The sequence below is a fragment of the Thunnus albacares genome, chromosome 15 (assembly GCF_914725855.1).
Source record: "Thunnus albacares chromosome 15, fThuAlb1.1, whole genome shotgun sequence".
In the NCBI taxonomy this organism is placed as follows: Eukaryota; Metazoa; Chordata; class Actinopteri; order Scombriformes; family Scombridae; genus Thunnus; species Thunnus albacares.
The window spans coordinates 5,198,304-5,216,269 of record NC_058120.1 but is presented as its reverse complement, the minus strand read 5'-3'; the positions used below and the strand labels follow the sequence as shown (position 1 = coordinate 5,216,269).

Genomic DNA, 17,966 nt, shown 5'->3' with positions numbered 1-17,966 from the left:
GAAAATGTGCATTCCATAACTCTACCAATACATGTATTACACATACTCAACATTAGCGAAACAATATTACATTTGTCTTTCATTTGCCTCAATGACACACTCCCAGTGTCCATTTCTGTATAACCGGGGGGAATTTGTCAGTGGAAACACATTTTTAGTTGTTACATTAGTGTATTGATCAAGCGGTCGAGGAGTTGCACAGTTCGTCGGGGAGTCCCCAGCACAATCCACCCACACACACGCTTTTGTTTTCCCGTCCTCTCTGGGACCTCTTTGCAAGAAGGGTTCTCTTGAGCCTGAAGCAAACAAAGACCCGTCAACATTGTCAATTTATCACTGCCAGAATTATCCCAAAAGTCCTCGCTCCACATAGACTTCCAATAAAGTTAACAGTAATGCTTTCTTTCTTCTCTCGCTCCCGGCCATGAGGATAAAAGATAACACATCCATTCAGGCCACACTCAATAGACCATTAGCTCATTCGCTTTGAGATTTGGCAATCCCCTCAACAGTTTTATTGGACAGCAAATAAAATACACCTTCTCAACTCCTCAGCCTTCCTTCAATCTCATCAGGAAACGTTTCCTCTCATCTGGTCTTTTCTTAGTGTCCCTGTTTCACTTCTCTTCACATGTGGCGATGCAGGGTCTGGACATCTTCCTCCTCTTTCTACATCCTATCTGCCTCCTTATCTCGCCTTAGGGGGGGGGCGAACTTATTAGGGACAGTGGGGTGCATCACATGGTAGCCCAAATGAAACTGCCCACTTAAACTTTTGAAACAGTGATCTCTCCATATTTCAGGATTTGTAGCACCAGTTTGCCCCTTTATGCTGACCTACTGTAGCCCTGTGTGTGGTCAGCATGTGGTGCATGTAAGATCAACATGTGGTCAGTTGAGAACACTGGAGAGTAGTGGAAAGGACTCTGACAAGGTTGCATTGTCGTGCTGCTTTTGCAAGGACATACTGTAATGTGCCAGTATTTCCTCTGTAGACATGCATACACAGTCTGTACTCCACATGCTCTTGTCTTCAGCTCATTGAGTTGTTCCGGGACTCCTAATGAAACCTTTATATGATATCTGGTGATATCAAAATGAAGTTATTATGGTGCACACTATGCACACATCTCAGAACTTACTCAAACAGAGCTGTTGCTCAGTCATGATAAAAGCCATGGTAGAAGAGAACAATAACACTCAGAGATAAGAGCCAACAGTCACTTCTAATCTATGAGCAGCTGCCACTGTATTTAAAGTCTTTTAACTGTCGTCTGCGAGTGCTGATATCAATTTCCACTGTAGTACATGCATTAACAGCCACTTACTGTATATGGCACTGTATTTACTTGGTGCCTGCATTAAAATAGAGGCACTTTCCATCACAGGTTATGTGCTGTAATTACTTTTAATGCATTGCATACATCTGACGCACAGTACAACATGGGATTTTGTGTTATTGTTAAAGGAACAAATCACACTTGAGCAGGTTAATGTTAAAGCTATCAAAAATATTTACACTGCTTGTCATACACTGTTAGCTTTTTTTGCTGCAAGCTTTAATTGTATAACACATACCGAGAAGTTGCCTGTATATCAGCAGATATATTAAAAGGAAACTAATAAGTTGAAAGTTTGGCACATTGAGTAAGGTGAATGGGTGATAAAAAATACACATACCTCCTGTATGTCTGTACAAGCCACTTATCAATATTTTACCAGCATTTGGTTGGTGTGAACAATAACTGTTCATGATAAAACTCTAAAACAGATTGTTCAGCATGGACACTCCCTAACCTTGACCGTTAGTACAATCATATTGGGTTTGTGACTCCTTGTCAACATCTAAGAGCTGTTTCATATTACTTTAAGGGATACCCTGTGGAGCAAATGTAGATGTGTGCAGAGTGAAGGGAATTTGGACTGAGGAAAGAGATGACAGTGGTGGTTTAAGATAGTGAAAGATCTGTCATGAGCTGTCATGACCCTAACAGGCAGGTGTTGGCACATTTATGCCAACAACAAGTCAGGGTCAGAGCACCTTTTGAGAATGAATGACCTGGAATGTCTATGATGATGATTTCAAGCAGAAAGAAAAAGTGAGTCATGTCTTTAGCTTAGATCAGTGACCATAGACTGTTTCACAAAAGGAAAAGAATCTCAGCTTTGATCAGAGGCTAATCTGGGTCAAGATGTCCTGTATTATCAGGACGACCCCTCCTTTCTAATTAACAGCTGTTATTTACAACCATCTTCATGTGTTTGAAGCTTCCTACAGGCTAGTGCACAAACAAAAGAAAACAAAAAGAAGCCTATGATCAGCACCGTGCCTGTGAATATCCATTTCCTCTGTTTATTCTCTCAGCAAGGACCCCATGAGTAACTCATCCTCCTCTAGTTAATAAAGCTTGTTTGTGCAGCGTGACTCACACTCTATTTTTGTCTCCTCCTGGTCTCAACCTGACTTCTGCTGCTCCAGTGACCATCTGAAAATCAAACCTCAGCTTTTGTAAAGCTGCCACCATATGTTTACTGCTCATCGGTTACACATGGTGTGGCTTTGATCTTCAAACCAGCGGGAGCAAGAAGAAATAAGAATCAAAGGAAACATGTTTTTTGTTGTTTGAATATGGAAAGTACCACAGATGGGAGAATAGAATTTCCTTTTTCTTTTTCGCGTCCACCACATGTGAACCACCGTTTTTAGAAGATTCAGTGCGATGCATGATGTTCTTACAACTCTACTCTCCTTCTTTCACTCATCCCCAGACTCCCATGAACCAGGCTTCCACACGTTCCCACTGTATTTTTACTGTGCACTTGTGCAGGCGTGAGCCGGGCTCGGCCACCCTGAGGCGCTCCAAACTCCACCTGGTGGACCTGGCTGGATCGGATAGAGTTAGCAAGACTGGCCTGAATGGGCAGCTGCTCACTGAGGCCAAATACATCAACCTCTCCCTCCACTACTTAGAGCAGGTAGCAGCACTTCTGCAACATAGTTGTGTTTTTTTTTTAAATTTAAAATAATACATTGTACAAACAATTGAATATACAAAATTTATTTGATGTAAATAATGAAATACATTTTGGCATAGAATACATTTTTCATTTACTGTGTAAGATTTGGCACAGTAATTAAAAAAGTTTAGTCACCTTATTAAAATCATTAAATGACATCTCCTCATTCTCCCTCACTGAAAAATCCCCAATCTATGAATATGCAAATATTTTTCATTTCAAAAGTTTAACTGCTGGACACAAGATGTGTCCTACTTCACTGTAAAGTTCATTCTCAGTGTAGGTGCACTGAGGACTTCCACATCACACTTGTGCAAGCTGCATATTCGGACACGATCAGCTGCAAACTAGTAGTGATATTGCAAATCATGCTGGTAGGTACAGGCCTTGAACTCAGATTTGGTGGATTTCATATACATCAGTCTTCACAGTGAAGGTCAAACATCCAAGAAAAGTAATAATAAGCAGAACATACTTTTCAGTGGAGGGGGACTTAAATGCTTTCCACCGTGAGAAAAAAAATGTATGTTCTGCTGATTCTGGCTGCTTAATTTGTTGAATCTACTATAAGTTCATCATGATTCATTTTATGTCAGACATTTGACTTTGATTAATGGCCATCCTGAAGCACTCTGTTGGACTACATTTTCTTTCAGACATTATGTTACAATCAGGCCTTTTATAAGCTACCTTCATCTCTGTCTTTATTTACATGTTAGCCCTCCCTTCTTCTCTCTTCTTCAGGTGATCATAGCTTTGTCAGAGAGGAATCGCACCCATATTCCCTACAGGAACTCCATGTTGACCTCTGTTCTGAGGGACAGCCTTGGAGGCAACTGCATGACCACCATGATCGCCACTATGGCAGTTGACAAGAGGAACCTTGATGTAAGGATGTTCGTACAAGCCATGTTCAGACACAGCGTTCTGTCAGATTGCAAAAAAGTGAAGAGAAACAATTTTTTGGAGTGTTAAAGGCCCCTTGGCTTTGCTAGCCAGCCACTGTGTGTCAGTAAATATAAATATTTTAGCTATTGAAACCTCATCTGGATTTTCTGATTATTTAAACCACATTTTTGAAGAAATAAAATACTTAGTTGGAGCGTCATACAGTATGTACTGCTTCATAAAATGAATGAAAGCTGTGCATCTAAAGAAAGCATAAATTATTAAAAATGTGTATTTTTTTCTGATTTTTGCACTAAAATATCAATTTATCACTTACCACTTAAGTGACGTTTCAAGCACCACTGCTCTTCATCAGACTCAAGTGACAAAGCATGATGCTATCTGCAATATATACGTGATACGAGTCACATGATACTAGTCACATAACCCGAGTCTCTAATGTCACATAGAAATAGCATGGGCAAAACTACATACATCCATAAATACATACACACACAGATAAATATATTGTTTGCATGTACATACACACAACCATGATAATGATAGTTTCCCATAAATACAGTTCAGAATTCAATGGTGTAAGATAACACTCATCAGAAAAAGCAATTATATATGTGCAAAAATATATAGTTCTGAATTAATTCAGAATTCACTGGTGTAATGTAACACCAAATAAATCACTCCAGAAAAAAAACTATGTACAGAAATATTATATGTACAAAAATATATCCAAAAGTATGTAAAGAGGGAGACGCTCCATAGGGTATCCCTGACCACCATCGGGCTTGTAGGCTGTCATAAAGTTTTGGAAAATACTAAAAAGGCGCCTCAAGTGCAATATTATTAACCAGAGACCAACAGCATGAAGACCAAAAAGAGGAAACCGAGAAAGAAAAATAAAATAGAACCCAGATGACAAGTATACAGATGATATAACTGACAAGTAGTGGGTTTCAGGAGTCACAAAAAAGTTATTTATATGTACATGCACACAAATGTGTGTGTGTGTGTGTATGTATTTATGGATGTATATGGTTTTGCCTATGTTAAGTCTATGTCACATTAGAGGCTCGGGTCATGTGACTGTATCATGTGACTAGTGTCATGTATATATTTCAGATGGCGTTGTGCTTTGTAACTTGAGTCTGATGAAGATCAGTGGTGCTCGAAACGTCACCTTGGTGCAATAAATAATAAGTGGACATTGTAGCCCTGCGATGTGCAAGCTGTTTATTTGTTTATTTCATTAAATACTGTCACCTTCAGGAGTCCATCTCTACGTGTCGCTTTGCTCAGCGTGTAGCAGTCATCAAGAATGAGGCGATATTGAATGAAGAACTGGATCCTGCCCTGGTGAGACAGCCACACACTCACAGTACTTCACCAGTCACTACAAATACCAAAGCTCAGCCACACAATTACACCACAGAAACATGACTTAATGTGCTGTTTCATCACGGCCAGACCCTCCTCGTAGCATCCAAACCTTAAACTGATGAGCGAATGAGTTGCAGTGAGAAACCAGCCTCAACTAAGTGTAACCCACCACGTGTTCTCTTTAGGTTTCCAATACCAAATTAGTTTTTCCAGCATTAGACAGTCATTCTAAAAGAAGAAATTTTCCACCTTCAACACGTGGATGTCTGTCTGTCGTGTGATATTTAGACTGCTCATAGGTCCTGTTTGCATTCTCTCGCCGTCTTGTTTACATGCCTCCTTTTCTGTTATGGCATATTTTATCCCAATATCTCACGGCCTCATGAGAAAACATCCAGCTGGAGACTGGTGTGTATATATATCTTTACACACAAACATGCAAGAAAGCCCCAGCTGCACGCATGTATCCACATACAACAGTTCCTGCCCAGATGTTGTAGATATGAAGACACATTGTGACATCTTTAAAATTAGTGTGGGCAGTCTATTTACTTTCAGTAATCTTATTTAGTATCTATATACAATGATTACATTTTATTTGAGTAACTTGAAGAAGAAGCCAGAGAAGATGTAAAGCAGAGGAGGTTTTGGTGAGAATAAGTCCTTGGATTGTTGTGGTATACCTGGGCCCATAGTCCACTCAGAGGTTTTTACATTGACCTTACACATACTTCCTATATCTGCTGTTTGTTACATACAGTGTAAGTATACATCTTAGAATAAGCAATATAAAATTACATGAGATATTGTCAACAGGTTAACCCTTGACAATGGTTTCCCTCCTTCACTTTCTCCCTGTAGAATACTTGCCTCACCTTCCCTTAATGTAATGTGCCAGGAAGCAGACCTAGTAGTTGTTGAAAAGGCCGCTTGGGGGATATACAGTAGTGAGTCATCGCAGCTTCCTCTTCTCCCACCCAGATCTGCCTCGGGATCAACTGCTACTGTATTACTGCTACTGAGACTTGGCTGGCCACTTGCAAACCCTACAAAGGTATTTTTAAGAGAGTCTGCGGCCGGCCCAGTAATTGTGACAGTGTCTGGCTGCTCCCAATTGGGTCCGGCACAGTTACAGCTCCAGGCAAACCCAAACCCCGTGGGCAAACTTCTTGTCTCCGTTTATGGCTCTTTAGTGTGTTTCTTGTTTTGTTCGTTGCTCCCGTCTCTCTGTCTCTCTCTCTATCTCTCTCCCTGGTTTACTAAGAAAAAAGCAAAAGCCAGTAGTGCAGTTTGCAGATTAGAATGATGTCATGTATTGTGGTTTGAAGTGACACTCAGACTCCCGTTTTTTGCCTGCCCCATCTGAAGGCACACTGTCTATTGGACTTGCCGGCTGTGGTAATTGATTTGAAACCTGGAGTTTGCTTTTCACAATCTTGCAGTCAGTGTTTGGTACATCGTTCAGACCACACACTGCCTTAATGGTCCTATACTGTAGCCTACAGGCTACAAAATGCAATTATTCAAAGCCTGAAAGGCAGGAAACCATGCAGCCAGACCAGACAAAACACTTAACAAGTCTTTTGTGGACGGGTAAAGAATGAGGTGTTGAAATGACCTGTGATCATAATGAAGTCAGCCACAGTGACCGCACCATATAAGGTTGGTTCTGTTTGCTCCTCTAATAGCACTAAAATTGGTCTTAATCCTCTACTAGACCATGCTGATCCTGGAAGATACAGTCATCTACATATTCCATGATGCTTCCACTACGTCACTATAGCATTTACAGTATCTGCACAGTCTCTGTGTGCTTAGTTTGAGTTGAGCTGCATTGCCATCAGACTTCTCTCTGTAATTCTTAAAGGGTCAAAAAAGTTGATCTAAAGGTGTTGTTATGCAGTTAAGCAGAGGCTAATAGGAGGCTGGGTGACCCTCGTGAACCTGGACCTTCCCCTCACTTAAGGAGACACACAACATGTTGCTTGAGAAGACAGCTCTGATTAGCGCATACCTGTGAGTTAAACAGAAGCCTGCTTATAGCCCACCAGAGAGACATGTTCGGGTAGCGGGTGTGAAAATTCCTGCGAGTGATTGATCTCCCTGGGTCCCCTCATCTGTCTCGTCTAAGCCGCTTGCATTCATTAGGGCAGAAGGACATTTGTAACTGTAGTGTAGTGGTGTAGTGCAGGGCAGTGCTCCTCGTCTTAGTCTAAAATGCCTTATGGTGCCATGCACAGAGTACAGCCCATGTGTTATCATTTTGTTGGGGGAAATAAAAGACCTAGCCCATGTTTAGGTGTAGTGGGAAAACATGTCTCCTTTCTATATAAAAAAGGGGCCCCATAATTGCAGCATGTTTGTGAGTAGCATACTACATAGTACATATGCATTTAAGGTGTAACCTGTGGTTATACTGCAGTGCTTACAGTTTTTACTGTGGGTAGTTTTCTGCACTGTATGGTCAATTTGTATTCGAGCAGAAGAGGTTCAATTTAAAGTTAGGACTATATGTAGAAATCAGCTTAATGTTTCTGAGTTAATTCTGTAATATCTTTGTCATAAGAAAGAGTGTGAATGAATTTGAGTCTGAAAAGTTGCTTCTTCCACCACCTAAAAAAGCTGCTTGTTGCCATTTACACTGACATGGGTTTCCATAGGATATGCTGACATCACCAGTCACATGTTCTGAGTCAGTTTTTATTCAGAGTGTGTGGAAGCCTGCCCTGGTGCTGTGGTACCAGTGTGGGCTCAGGGATCTGAAATAAACTGCCACTTATTCCACTGACCAACAACTGGCGGTCAGCCTTTGAGGATGCAGCTGGGAGTATTACATCAGACCATGGGTTCCAAAAAAGAGATACTGGGAGCGGCTCTGGTGAAGGATGGTCAGCTATGATATCCAATGTTAAAACATATGATATGGGGTGGATTAGGGGTGAAATTTTCATTTAGCTAAGTGGCACCCACCCAAAACCACATTGCAGGTCTGTTTCTTCTCAAGAGCATCTTGGGTTTATAATGTCTGGCTTGTAGGACTGCTTACCACTTTCCAGGTAGAGGATGTGCCTGCTAGAAGTGGCAGTGCATTTCTAAGTTAGATCATCAAGTTAGATGACCTTTGACCTTGATTTAGCTTTCTCTAACCTTTGGCTCCCTAGCAACTTTGTGTCAGGGTGTCACTGTGGCACACAGTCGCCATTTTCTGTTGTATTTGTTCTCTGCCACTGAGACAGTTTTCAGCAGTCTTGCAGACTTAGTATTTTGTGGTGTGGTCAAATCCAGTGGTGATAGTTAAGTGCAATTTATACTGAAGAAAGAAGTTGGTCATGTGAGAAAAAGAACAATTGCCACTTGTTTTTTTAGGTGGTTTAGTGTGTTGTTTTGTGGTGTGATTTCTGCAGATTTTTTTTACTACAACTGGTCTGGCTTCCTTCCAACACATACAACATCCATTGATTTTGGTGTTGGCCTATTTGCCCTACCATTAACATGTAATTACATGTCTGTTTAGATATAGTTTAGAAAGGGCCATTCTCTTCTTGAATGAATTCCTCTTTTTTCCTGCAGAGAACTCAAGCTGTAGGTTTAATTAGGCTCATCAGCCAACATCAGCTGTCTGTTAGATAGGGGCTCTTTCAGATTTAATGTCACAGTTCTCAGAAAAGGGAACCAAGAGCACGACTCAGGAGGCAGATGTAAAAGTAAAGAGTCTTTACTTAGAAAAAAAACAAGGATACAAAAATCCAAGCAGGCAAAGTACAAAGGGTCGGGCTGAGGCACAATCCAAAAAACACAGGCAAGGTCCAAAACACGATCAGGATCAAAACAGGCAGGCAAGTAACAGAGCACTGGAAAGCTAAGGCACATGGCACAAAGTCAATCTGGCAGAAAGCAATTGGAAAGGGACCGTAGGGAGCTAACAAGGGACCAGATCAGGTGACACTACTGGCGGGAAAGGCAGGCAGGTGGGAGTGGCAGGGTCTGAAATGACAGCAGAACATATATGCACAAACTACTGAACTGAATTGAAAGGATGAATGAGCAGAGTGAAATTCAAAACCATGACAGAAGCGCCCCCTCAAGGGTTGTCCTCCGACGTCCCACCAGGCAGGTAAGGATGGGACCGATGGAACTCAGAGTTGAGCTCCAGGTCCAGAATGTTATGAGCATGGACCTAAGAGTGCTCTTCAGGGTCGTAGCTACTATATATGCAGGCTTTCTATCACTGAGCCGGGTGGGAGGTGGGAGTCTGGGGGTGGGGTGCAAGGGGCTTTTTTTTACCGTTTTAATGTGGGAGATGTGGAAGGTGGGATGAATCCTTAAAAGACATAGATGGTGCAGGTGCACTGCTGCAGGGTTAATGACTTTGGAGATGGGGAATGGGCCAATGAATCTGGGACCCATCCTTCGGTACTTTAACCTTAAAGGTATGTCCCGATTGGAAAATCCCTCCAGGGCTCCATGTCTGGAGGGATTTGGGAGAGTGAGACTGGGGAAAGAGGTTAAATGTTGCTTGAGCTCCTGAAACTCTGGACTGTGAAAAGGGCAGCCTCGGAACTTTAATTCCAGATAAAGTATCTGTACAAGTTGGCGCATCCTAGAAAACGCTGAAGTTGTTTGCGGGACTTGGGCTGAGGCCATTCTGTGATTGCTTGGACCTTGGCTGGGTCCATCTGAATGCTTCCCCTTCTGAGCACAAACCCCAAGAACATGACTCCCGGGACATGAAACTCACACTTTTCTGCTTTCATGTAGAGCTGGTTCTCCCATGTGCTACTTTGGGGATCTAGAAAGGATTAGAATATCATCGAGGTAACCATGATGTCTTTGAGTCCTCCATAATCAATGCAGGGATGAGGGTCTTATCCTTTTTGTCCACAAAAAAGAACCCTGCTCCTGCTGCGAATGAAGACGTACGAATGATGCCAGCCGCCAGAGACTTGCTGATATGTTTTTCCATGGCCTGCCACTCTAGAGCTAACAGGGAGAACAATCAACCCCCACTGGGTGAGGTGCCAGGGAGGACGTCTATTGCACAGTCATAGGGTCGGTGAGGGGGCAGAGATGTGGTACAGGATCTGTTGAAGACCTCCTCCAAGTCCAGGTATTCAGGCAGAACCTTAGACGGGTCTGGGAACTCAGAAAGAGAGGGAGAACTATGGACAGGAGACAGGGCATTTCTTAGGCAGACAGCATGACAATGTTCACTCCAGCCTAAAATCACTCTAGTAGCCCAGTCAGTGTGGGGATTGTGTTTAACTAGCCAGGGGCAACCAAGAATTACTGGAAATTGAGGGGCATGAATCAAATGAGATCATAGTCTCATTATGGTTACCTGACTTGCTGGAGACTACGTGACTCCTATGAATGAGGCGAGGAGGTGCCCGTCAAGAGCACTGGCCTGAATGGGGGACCCCAAGGGGTTTTGCAGCCAAAGCAGGGCCTGTTAAAAACTAACAAAAAACAAACAAAAAAACTTTTACTTCTTTATCAAGTAGTCTGAGTCCTCGTCTCCAACTTCCGAGTCCGAATGCAGTCAATACTCGAGTCCAAGTCTGAGACTGAGTCATCAGTGCTCAAGTCCAAATCGAGTCACAAGTCCCGAAAATCAGGACTCTAGTACCACAACACTGGCCGCACATGCAGCGATTCTCCATGCAGTGTTGATGGAGTTCCTCCAGGGAGAGACGGGTCTGGACTGGAATATTTCCCTCTTTCTCTCTCAAACGGTTATCAATACATATAGTCAGTCCAATAAGAGGATCTAGCTTGCTGAGTAATTCTCAACTGCTAGTTCATCTTTGGTCTTAGACAATCCATAGTAAAAGGCATCATACAGAGACGGAGACTTCCACTTACTTTCTGTGGCTAATATCCGTAATTCAATGGAGAAGTCAGCCACCCGTTGTTCCCCCTGTTGCAGGTTTAGTAGCCCCCTCACCACCTTTTGGCCCAAAGCTGTATGATCAAACACTGTCCTTTATTCCGTTGAAAATGTCTTAGCAGCGGAGAGTGTCGATGACTGCTTTTCCCACTTGGTGGTTTCCCATAGTTTAGCTCAGTCAGAGAGCAAGTAGGCTCCCTTAGAGTGTTTAGTGGGGAAGGTAGATGGCTGGAGTTCGGAGGCCAAGGAGCACTGAACCAAAAAAGGCTGGCAGCCGCCAGGCTCACTGGAATGGCGTTCTAGGGGAGGCACATGAGGCTCCAGAGAAACAGCATGGCGTGGAGAGGGAGGAGCTGGAGCAGGTGATTGAGGCTGAGATGGAGCGACCAGCTGCTGAGCCACTCCTGGAACTAGTCACGTTGAATGGAGAGATCTTGTAATTTACCCATCACTGAGGTGAGTTGCTGCTCATGGCAATGAGGAGTGTCCGCCTGAGCCAACAGGTCATTACTCACGGAGCCAACAGGTCATTACTCCTGGTCCATGGTGGCCAGATTGTACTGTCACAGTTCTAAGAAAAGGGACCCAAGAGCACAACTGAGGAGGCAGATGTAAAAGTAAGTCTTAGAAAAAACAGGGATACGAAAATCCAAGCAGGCAAACAAAGTACAAAGGGTCGGGCTGAGGCAAAATCCAAAAAATACAGGCAAGGTCCAAAACACGATCAGGATCAAAACAGGCAGGCAAGGAACAGAGCGCTGGAAAGCTAAGGCACATGGCACAAGGACAATCTGGCAGAAAGCAATTGGAAACAGACCGGTATATATACTAGGGAGCTAACAAGAGAATGGGGAACAGGTGAGCAGGTGCATGGGGAGGAGAAGCAGGTCAGGTGATACTACTGGCGGGAAAGGCAGGCAGATGAGAGTGGCAGGGTCTGAAATGACAGCAGAATTATAACATGCATGCACAAACAACTGAATGAATGAAAGGATGAATGAGCAGACTGAAATTCAAAACCATGACTTTTAATCATATTTTGTCAAATTCAAGCTATGGCACACTACACTAAACATGGCTTCTAATAACACAGAATGAGGGACTTACATGCTGCTTACCATCAAAACAAGGGCACATGTCAAGTGGGCTCACCTCTAACCTTAAGCTCCCGGTGTGGACCAGGAGATTTAGGATTTAATCCCACTGACAAGGTCTGTTGCATCAACAACAAAGAATGAAATATGAAAAACACTGTTAATGATGTAGATAACTGAGAGCTTGCTTTCAGAGGTGCTGAACACAAATAATGTCAAGTTACATTTTTCTTTACAACCTGGCACCTCTTGTTTTAGTAAATCATACAAATGTTCAGCTGATCAGTCAGTCAGTCTAAACTGTACATATCTCATAGTCAATGGAGCATTAAAATGCACAGCAAAGCCAAGACATCAATTTTATAGAGCTCTGTCCCATCAGAAGAGCTATTATTGTCAGGATCTAATGCCACTTCATCTATGATCTGAACTCATTAATCCTTTGGGAGCTAGGTAGGTAGACGCCTGCTAATCCCTCCCTAGACTGACACAGGGTCAGTTAGACTGACCTGTCTAGGCACAGCACCACACGCTTATCTCCAAAGATTAAAGGTTATACATCACAGAGGCTGAGGCTTGGACACATTTGTTTTCGGTGGATTCTTCTTTCATGCCTTAAATAGCTTTTTGTCATATATTCTGCCTATCTCTGATCAGCAGGTAGAGAACGCAATACCTTGGATACACATATTAAGAAATGTATTGCTGTCAGTATTAATCAGCGGAAATATGCTTAAGGCTGTTTATAAAAACAACATCCCAATCCTGTTGTATTATCTCTCCTCTGATCATCATTTTTGACATTAATATGCATTCTAGCATTAATGCAAAGATGGCTATCTAAGTAGTTATTTAAGAAGCTATGTCTGGGCTTGGTGAGATATTTCGCTTTTTTTATATATACAGTAACCGGAGCCGCGGACAGCGGTTACTAACAGCAACCAGCCCGTTGGCTCAGTGTGCACGGCCTTAACCAAACACGTGCGGACAGACAGGAGCAGAAGGTTTTATGTGTTCTTTTTTTGCCACCGTAGCTGTTTAATGCTATTTTATGTTTTGCTTCCTGCATTTTCTCGCTGAAGCATCCAGTTGTCTGGAATCACTTAAGTTTGTCCTCAAAATACATCAGCAAGATAAGCCGCAAGATCATTTTCAGAGGGATTGTCTCATCGGCTGGCAGCAGCGAAATAGCCTCTGACTGAATGTGTTGCTTGTGTGTGTGTGTGTGTGTGTGTCTTTGTTTTGAACTGTATTTAAAAATGTGTTTAAAGGCATACTATGCAAGATTTTCTTAAGAAATAATGTATAGATTCATACAAAAATAATCCCTCTCAATCATCACTTATGACCCACTAGAAGTGTGTGGCAGTGTATACATCTACAGAGACTCTGCCCTCTGCCTGTATTTTCTTATATTCTTCTTATTTGCAGTGTTCAGGACATTTCTGGGCGTCAACCTTTGAGGAGTGGGTGTGTAGCCCCCAGCCAATAACAGTGTGCAGGGTGTGAGGTCGGAATTCTATGTCTATTTGACCAAGGGTGGGGCTGAGCTACAGACAGACACACAAACACACACACACATAAACACGCACGCCAACGTGCAGAGCAGGGGAACTACAGCGGACAGGATGAATTGTGCGCTTCAGCTGTTGCATCACCAGATTCACACCAAATCCAGCAATGCAGCCCCTTCCCGCAGGGCTGAGCAGAGGTGTGGGTGTGTTTATTTATGCTTTAGAACATAACCACCATGAAACAATCAATCAAACAAACAATTATTTCTCTGATTCATTGCTTTGTTCTCACTACCGCAGCTCACTCTCTTCATTCACCCACTCATACAGCTCGCTTGACCACTGCTGCTCTCTCTCTCTCTCGCTCTCTTTCTCTCTCGCTCACGCTCTCAACTCGCCATGGTGTCGTTGAGCTGCGGAGGAGGGGCCAACTTTGAATGTCGTGTTTACAAACAGCAACTGACAAATCCTGTATAGTATGCCTTTAAGTGTTCATTTTTACAATGTGTGTACGTGCACATACAGTAGACCTCTTACCCTGCTTTTTGTATGTGTGTTTCAGCTAATAGCACGATTGAAGAGGGAGATCCAATCTCTGAGAGAAGAGCTGGCCATGGTGACAGGACAGCAGAGAGATGACAAGCTAACTGTGGAGGAGATCCAGAAGTATGTCTCCTTGTGTTCCTTGATTCTTCATCTCTTCTAATCAGTCATTTCCCCCATGTAACATAGATATTATGGCTTTTGATGCTTTCTCCAGATTTACAGATGACAGAAGGCAACGAACTCACTGAAAGTCCTGAGTAAATGCTCTAGAGGAGCTCACAGCAGAGGGTCACTGGTTGTACAGTATGTACTTTATGTGTGTAAAATGATGTGACCTTGCTGAGCCAGTCATCTCAGGACAGGGAGGATGGGAATACTGCTGCGCTGACCTTGTCAGCCCTCTAAGATATTTACAGTGTGCCTCAGACTTTTTTCTGGACACTAATTTGTATTTGTAATGCTAATAACCCGGAGATTCTTGAACAAATATGTTTCATGATTTATATGTATTCGGGGTTTGCTGAAAAGTGCCTACATAACTTATGCTGTTGGTTATGCATCCTTGCTGAGTTGAAGCCTCATTCACTGAGGCTTAACCAGATCTAATGCAGTTTCCCAGGACTCTGCTCCAGCCAGCACTGCTTTATTTCTGCTGCTATGCTCAAATGGCAGAGGGACCCAGCCAGTCAGGGCCAGAGTTCAGGCCAGAGGTTCCATCCAGGACTTGGCACATCGCCGCTCCAGTGCTGATGTATTTACCGCTCCTTGGCCCCCACAGTCCGCCTTTTTATTATTTCCCCTCTACCCGGGTGATTATCCTTGATTTCCCCCAGTTTGTGGTCAAACTCACACTGGGAACCTTTAATGATGTCTGTTGTGACCACATTCACTGGACACGCTGACTTTTTTGTTGCCGTTTCCTCTCCGGTTTATGCTTTGACTCATCCCCAGTGCTGAGTGATGGCACATGTCCTGGCTTATTTGTCTGTGCAGATGCACATATATCTTCAGGCATACAAATTTTTGTCTTTCCAGAATTCTGTTGTTCTGCTGCCCTCACTGCATTGTAGTGTCAGTATCAATCTCAGTTCAGCTGAAGTCAATTTTAGTATTTTTTTCTAAGTACAATATTAGCTTGTTCATTTGCGACATAACATCGCCACACACCTTGGAACAACTGTTTGGAAATGATCAAATTCTGGTGTTTGAAAGATTATGTTTTTTTCTCTTACAAAATATTGTACATGGCATTGAAGGGCATTCTCCAAAATCAAAGTTTGTATCACAAAACCACTGATGTCTCGCAGGGCCCTGAAACAAGACCGCTGCGTTTGTTTTAAGTCCTTCGTCGTGTAAACCTAGCGTGTTTCTACACTGAAGACGTTACAGTGGAAAATGAAGACAGCACGTTGTCGTGCCTACATTGGATCCGTCTGGACGCTTGCCTCCTGGTCTTTTCCAGTGGCCGCTTCCAGAGCTTGAAGAACCAATGTTTGGACTATCATCTAGTGATAGTTTATCAACAGGCCGGCCCAGTGGAGCTGGAACACACGTTTAAGTAAATAGTTTTCTTTGACCAGACCCACATTTTAAACATTAGAAGCACTCCTCAAATATAGATCTTAACTGTTTGAGTGCCTGTTGAGCCAGTGCTGAGTGTGATGGAGATGGACTGTAACATGGAATGTGGCATTGGTTCAAGTTTTGGTAAGTTATTAGGTCTGTTTGCGTGTGCGTGTGTGTGTGTGTGTGTTTGTGTTTTTGTGTGTGATTAGGTTGGAAGAGTTAGTCAAGGCCTTTCTGGATGACCCTGATCCAGAGGTGACACTGTCATTGGGACCAGACATGAGAAAAATCCAGCACTGTTTCTCCCTGCTGAAGGTAACGCATTCACATTGGTCTCTATCTGTACAGTATCTACAGGCATGTCTCTCTGTATATACAGACGGATGACAAATTAAAGGAAAAACTAGTCCAGGTCTGAATGCTTGACCCCTACAGTGAGGGGATCTGGTGGCTCTGTTATGCTGTGGGGGGCATTTTGCTGGCATGGTTTGGGTCCACTTGCCCCCTTAGAGGGAAAGGTCACTGCTAATTAATACAAAGTTGTTCTGAGTCATTACCTTCATCCTATGATGACACATTTCTATCCTGATGGGAGTGGTCTCTTTCAGGATGACTATGCCCCAATTCACAGGACATGAGGAGTCACTGAATGGTTTGATGAGTTTGAAAATGATGTGAATCATATGCTATGGCTTCTGGCAGGTCACAATTAAAACATATAACAGCACAATAACAAACAGTACAAAGCAAAAAACACACAGGACACATAATAGAAGATACAAAGCTAAACACAATATCACATCACATACACCCACAATGTCAACTAGAAATGACTAATGTATGATTGTCAAATTAAAAGCAAGATTATTTGTGTTCATGAGAAGACCATGAGATAAAATTTAGAGTCAGTGGTTACAGAGCTGAGTAGCTTTTAGCAGACTTTTTAATTTGGTTTTAAATGTACTGATGGAACTGCAGCTCTTCATGTCATCAGATAAGGCTGTTGACTGAGTTGTGGCCTTTACAGAGAAAGCTGACTGCCCAAATGCAGTGTGATGAAATGGTATGGTACCATATCATATAGAGGATATTCTGGAGGATCTAACAGAACTTATTGATTGGGTATACACAAAGTCACGAAGTGGAGGAAGGGCCATTTAAAATTTTAGAAACTAGGCACAGATTTGAAAATAATCTAAAATTCTCAGTTAAGGTCACCCTACAGTGATGGAAATGCATTGGCTTTTTGTCCAGAGTTTTTAAGAGTTTGTTTATATAAGGACTCAAGAGATCTGATGGCTGTTTCTCCAGCCTGCCCCCAACATGTGATGCAATAAGACATATGGGAAAAAATCATAACATGCATAAATATCTTGGCTGCGTCCAAAGAGAGACAGTTTCTAATATGTCTGAAATTTGCTAAATTGTACTTTATGGTTTTCACCATTTTTTTTTAACATGTTTCTTAAAGTTCAAATTCAAGACACATCGCAGCTGTTCTGGCAGCATCTGGTGGCCCAACACCTTACTAAGACACTTCATGTTGGTTTTTCCTTTAATTTGTCACCCGTCTGTGTATGTCTGTTCTCTCTATCCAGCAGTCATTTCTGTTATTTGTTTTTCCTTCTCCTTCGCATGACAAGATCCATCACCAACGCGAACATCTGCTGCATGTCTGACAACATATTGATATTATCAGCTCAGGTCGCTCGAGTTCATTTCAAATCAAGTTATATTTCTGTGAGTAAGTGCCTAGTTTTATCTGGTTACTATAACAGTGACTGGAAGACAAAAAAATAAACCCGCTGACCGATCATTTTCTCTAAATAGCTTCCCTTACCGACCTTTCCTGGGAGATTACATTGCTTTTGAATTAACCAAAGTTTCTTGTTTTTTGTTCTGAAGATGGTTAATATCTGTTGGTATTGTAGATTGTTACTTTCTCATCCAACTGCATTGATAGAATTTTATCACCTTATTTTCTCAGAAAAAAGCTGATGACCCTATCTTATCCTAGCTGATCCTATCCTCATGTCTAACCTCAGTCCAACTGGA

At 42.5% G+C, this 17,966-nt stretch overlaps 1 protein-coding gene and 1 long non-coding RNA gene across 2 annotated transcripts in view; one reads left to right on the top strand and one right to left on the bottom strand.

Moving 5' to 3' along the window:
* kif6 (kinesin family member 6) overlaps positions 1-17,966 on the top strand; it is a 67,162-nt gene that overhangs the window by 12,577 nt on the left and 36,619 nt on the right. Inside the window, exons 7-11 of the mRNA XM_044374982.1 lie at positions 2,770-2,976; positions 3,763-3,906; positions 5,194-5,280; positions 14,362-14,465; positions 16,121-16,226. Coding sequence (XP_044230917.1) covers positions 2,770-2,976; positions 3,763-3,906; positions 5,194-5,280; positions 14,362-14,465; positions 16,121-16,226 — 648 coding nt within the window. The remainder of the gene's footprint in view (positions 1-2,769; positions 2,977-3,762; positions 3,907-5,193; positions 5,281-14,361; positions 14,466-16,120; positions 16,227-17,966) is intronic.
* On the bottom strand, positions 8,089-13,282 carry LOC122998223. Its single transcript, XR_006407367.1, has 3 exons — positions 11,167-13,282; positions 10,643-10,760; positions 8,089-10,463 (listed from the first exon to the last, which is right to left on the bottom strand). It is a non-coding gene; the product is annotated as an uncharacterized LOC122998223 (long non-coding RNA).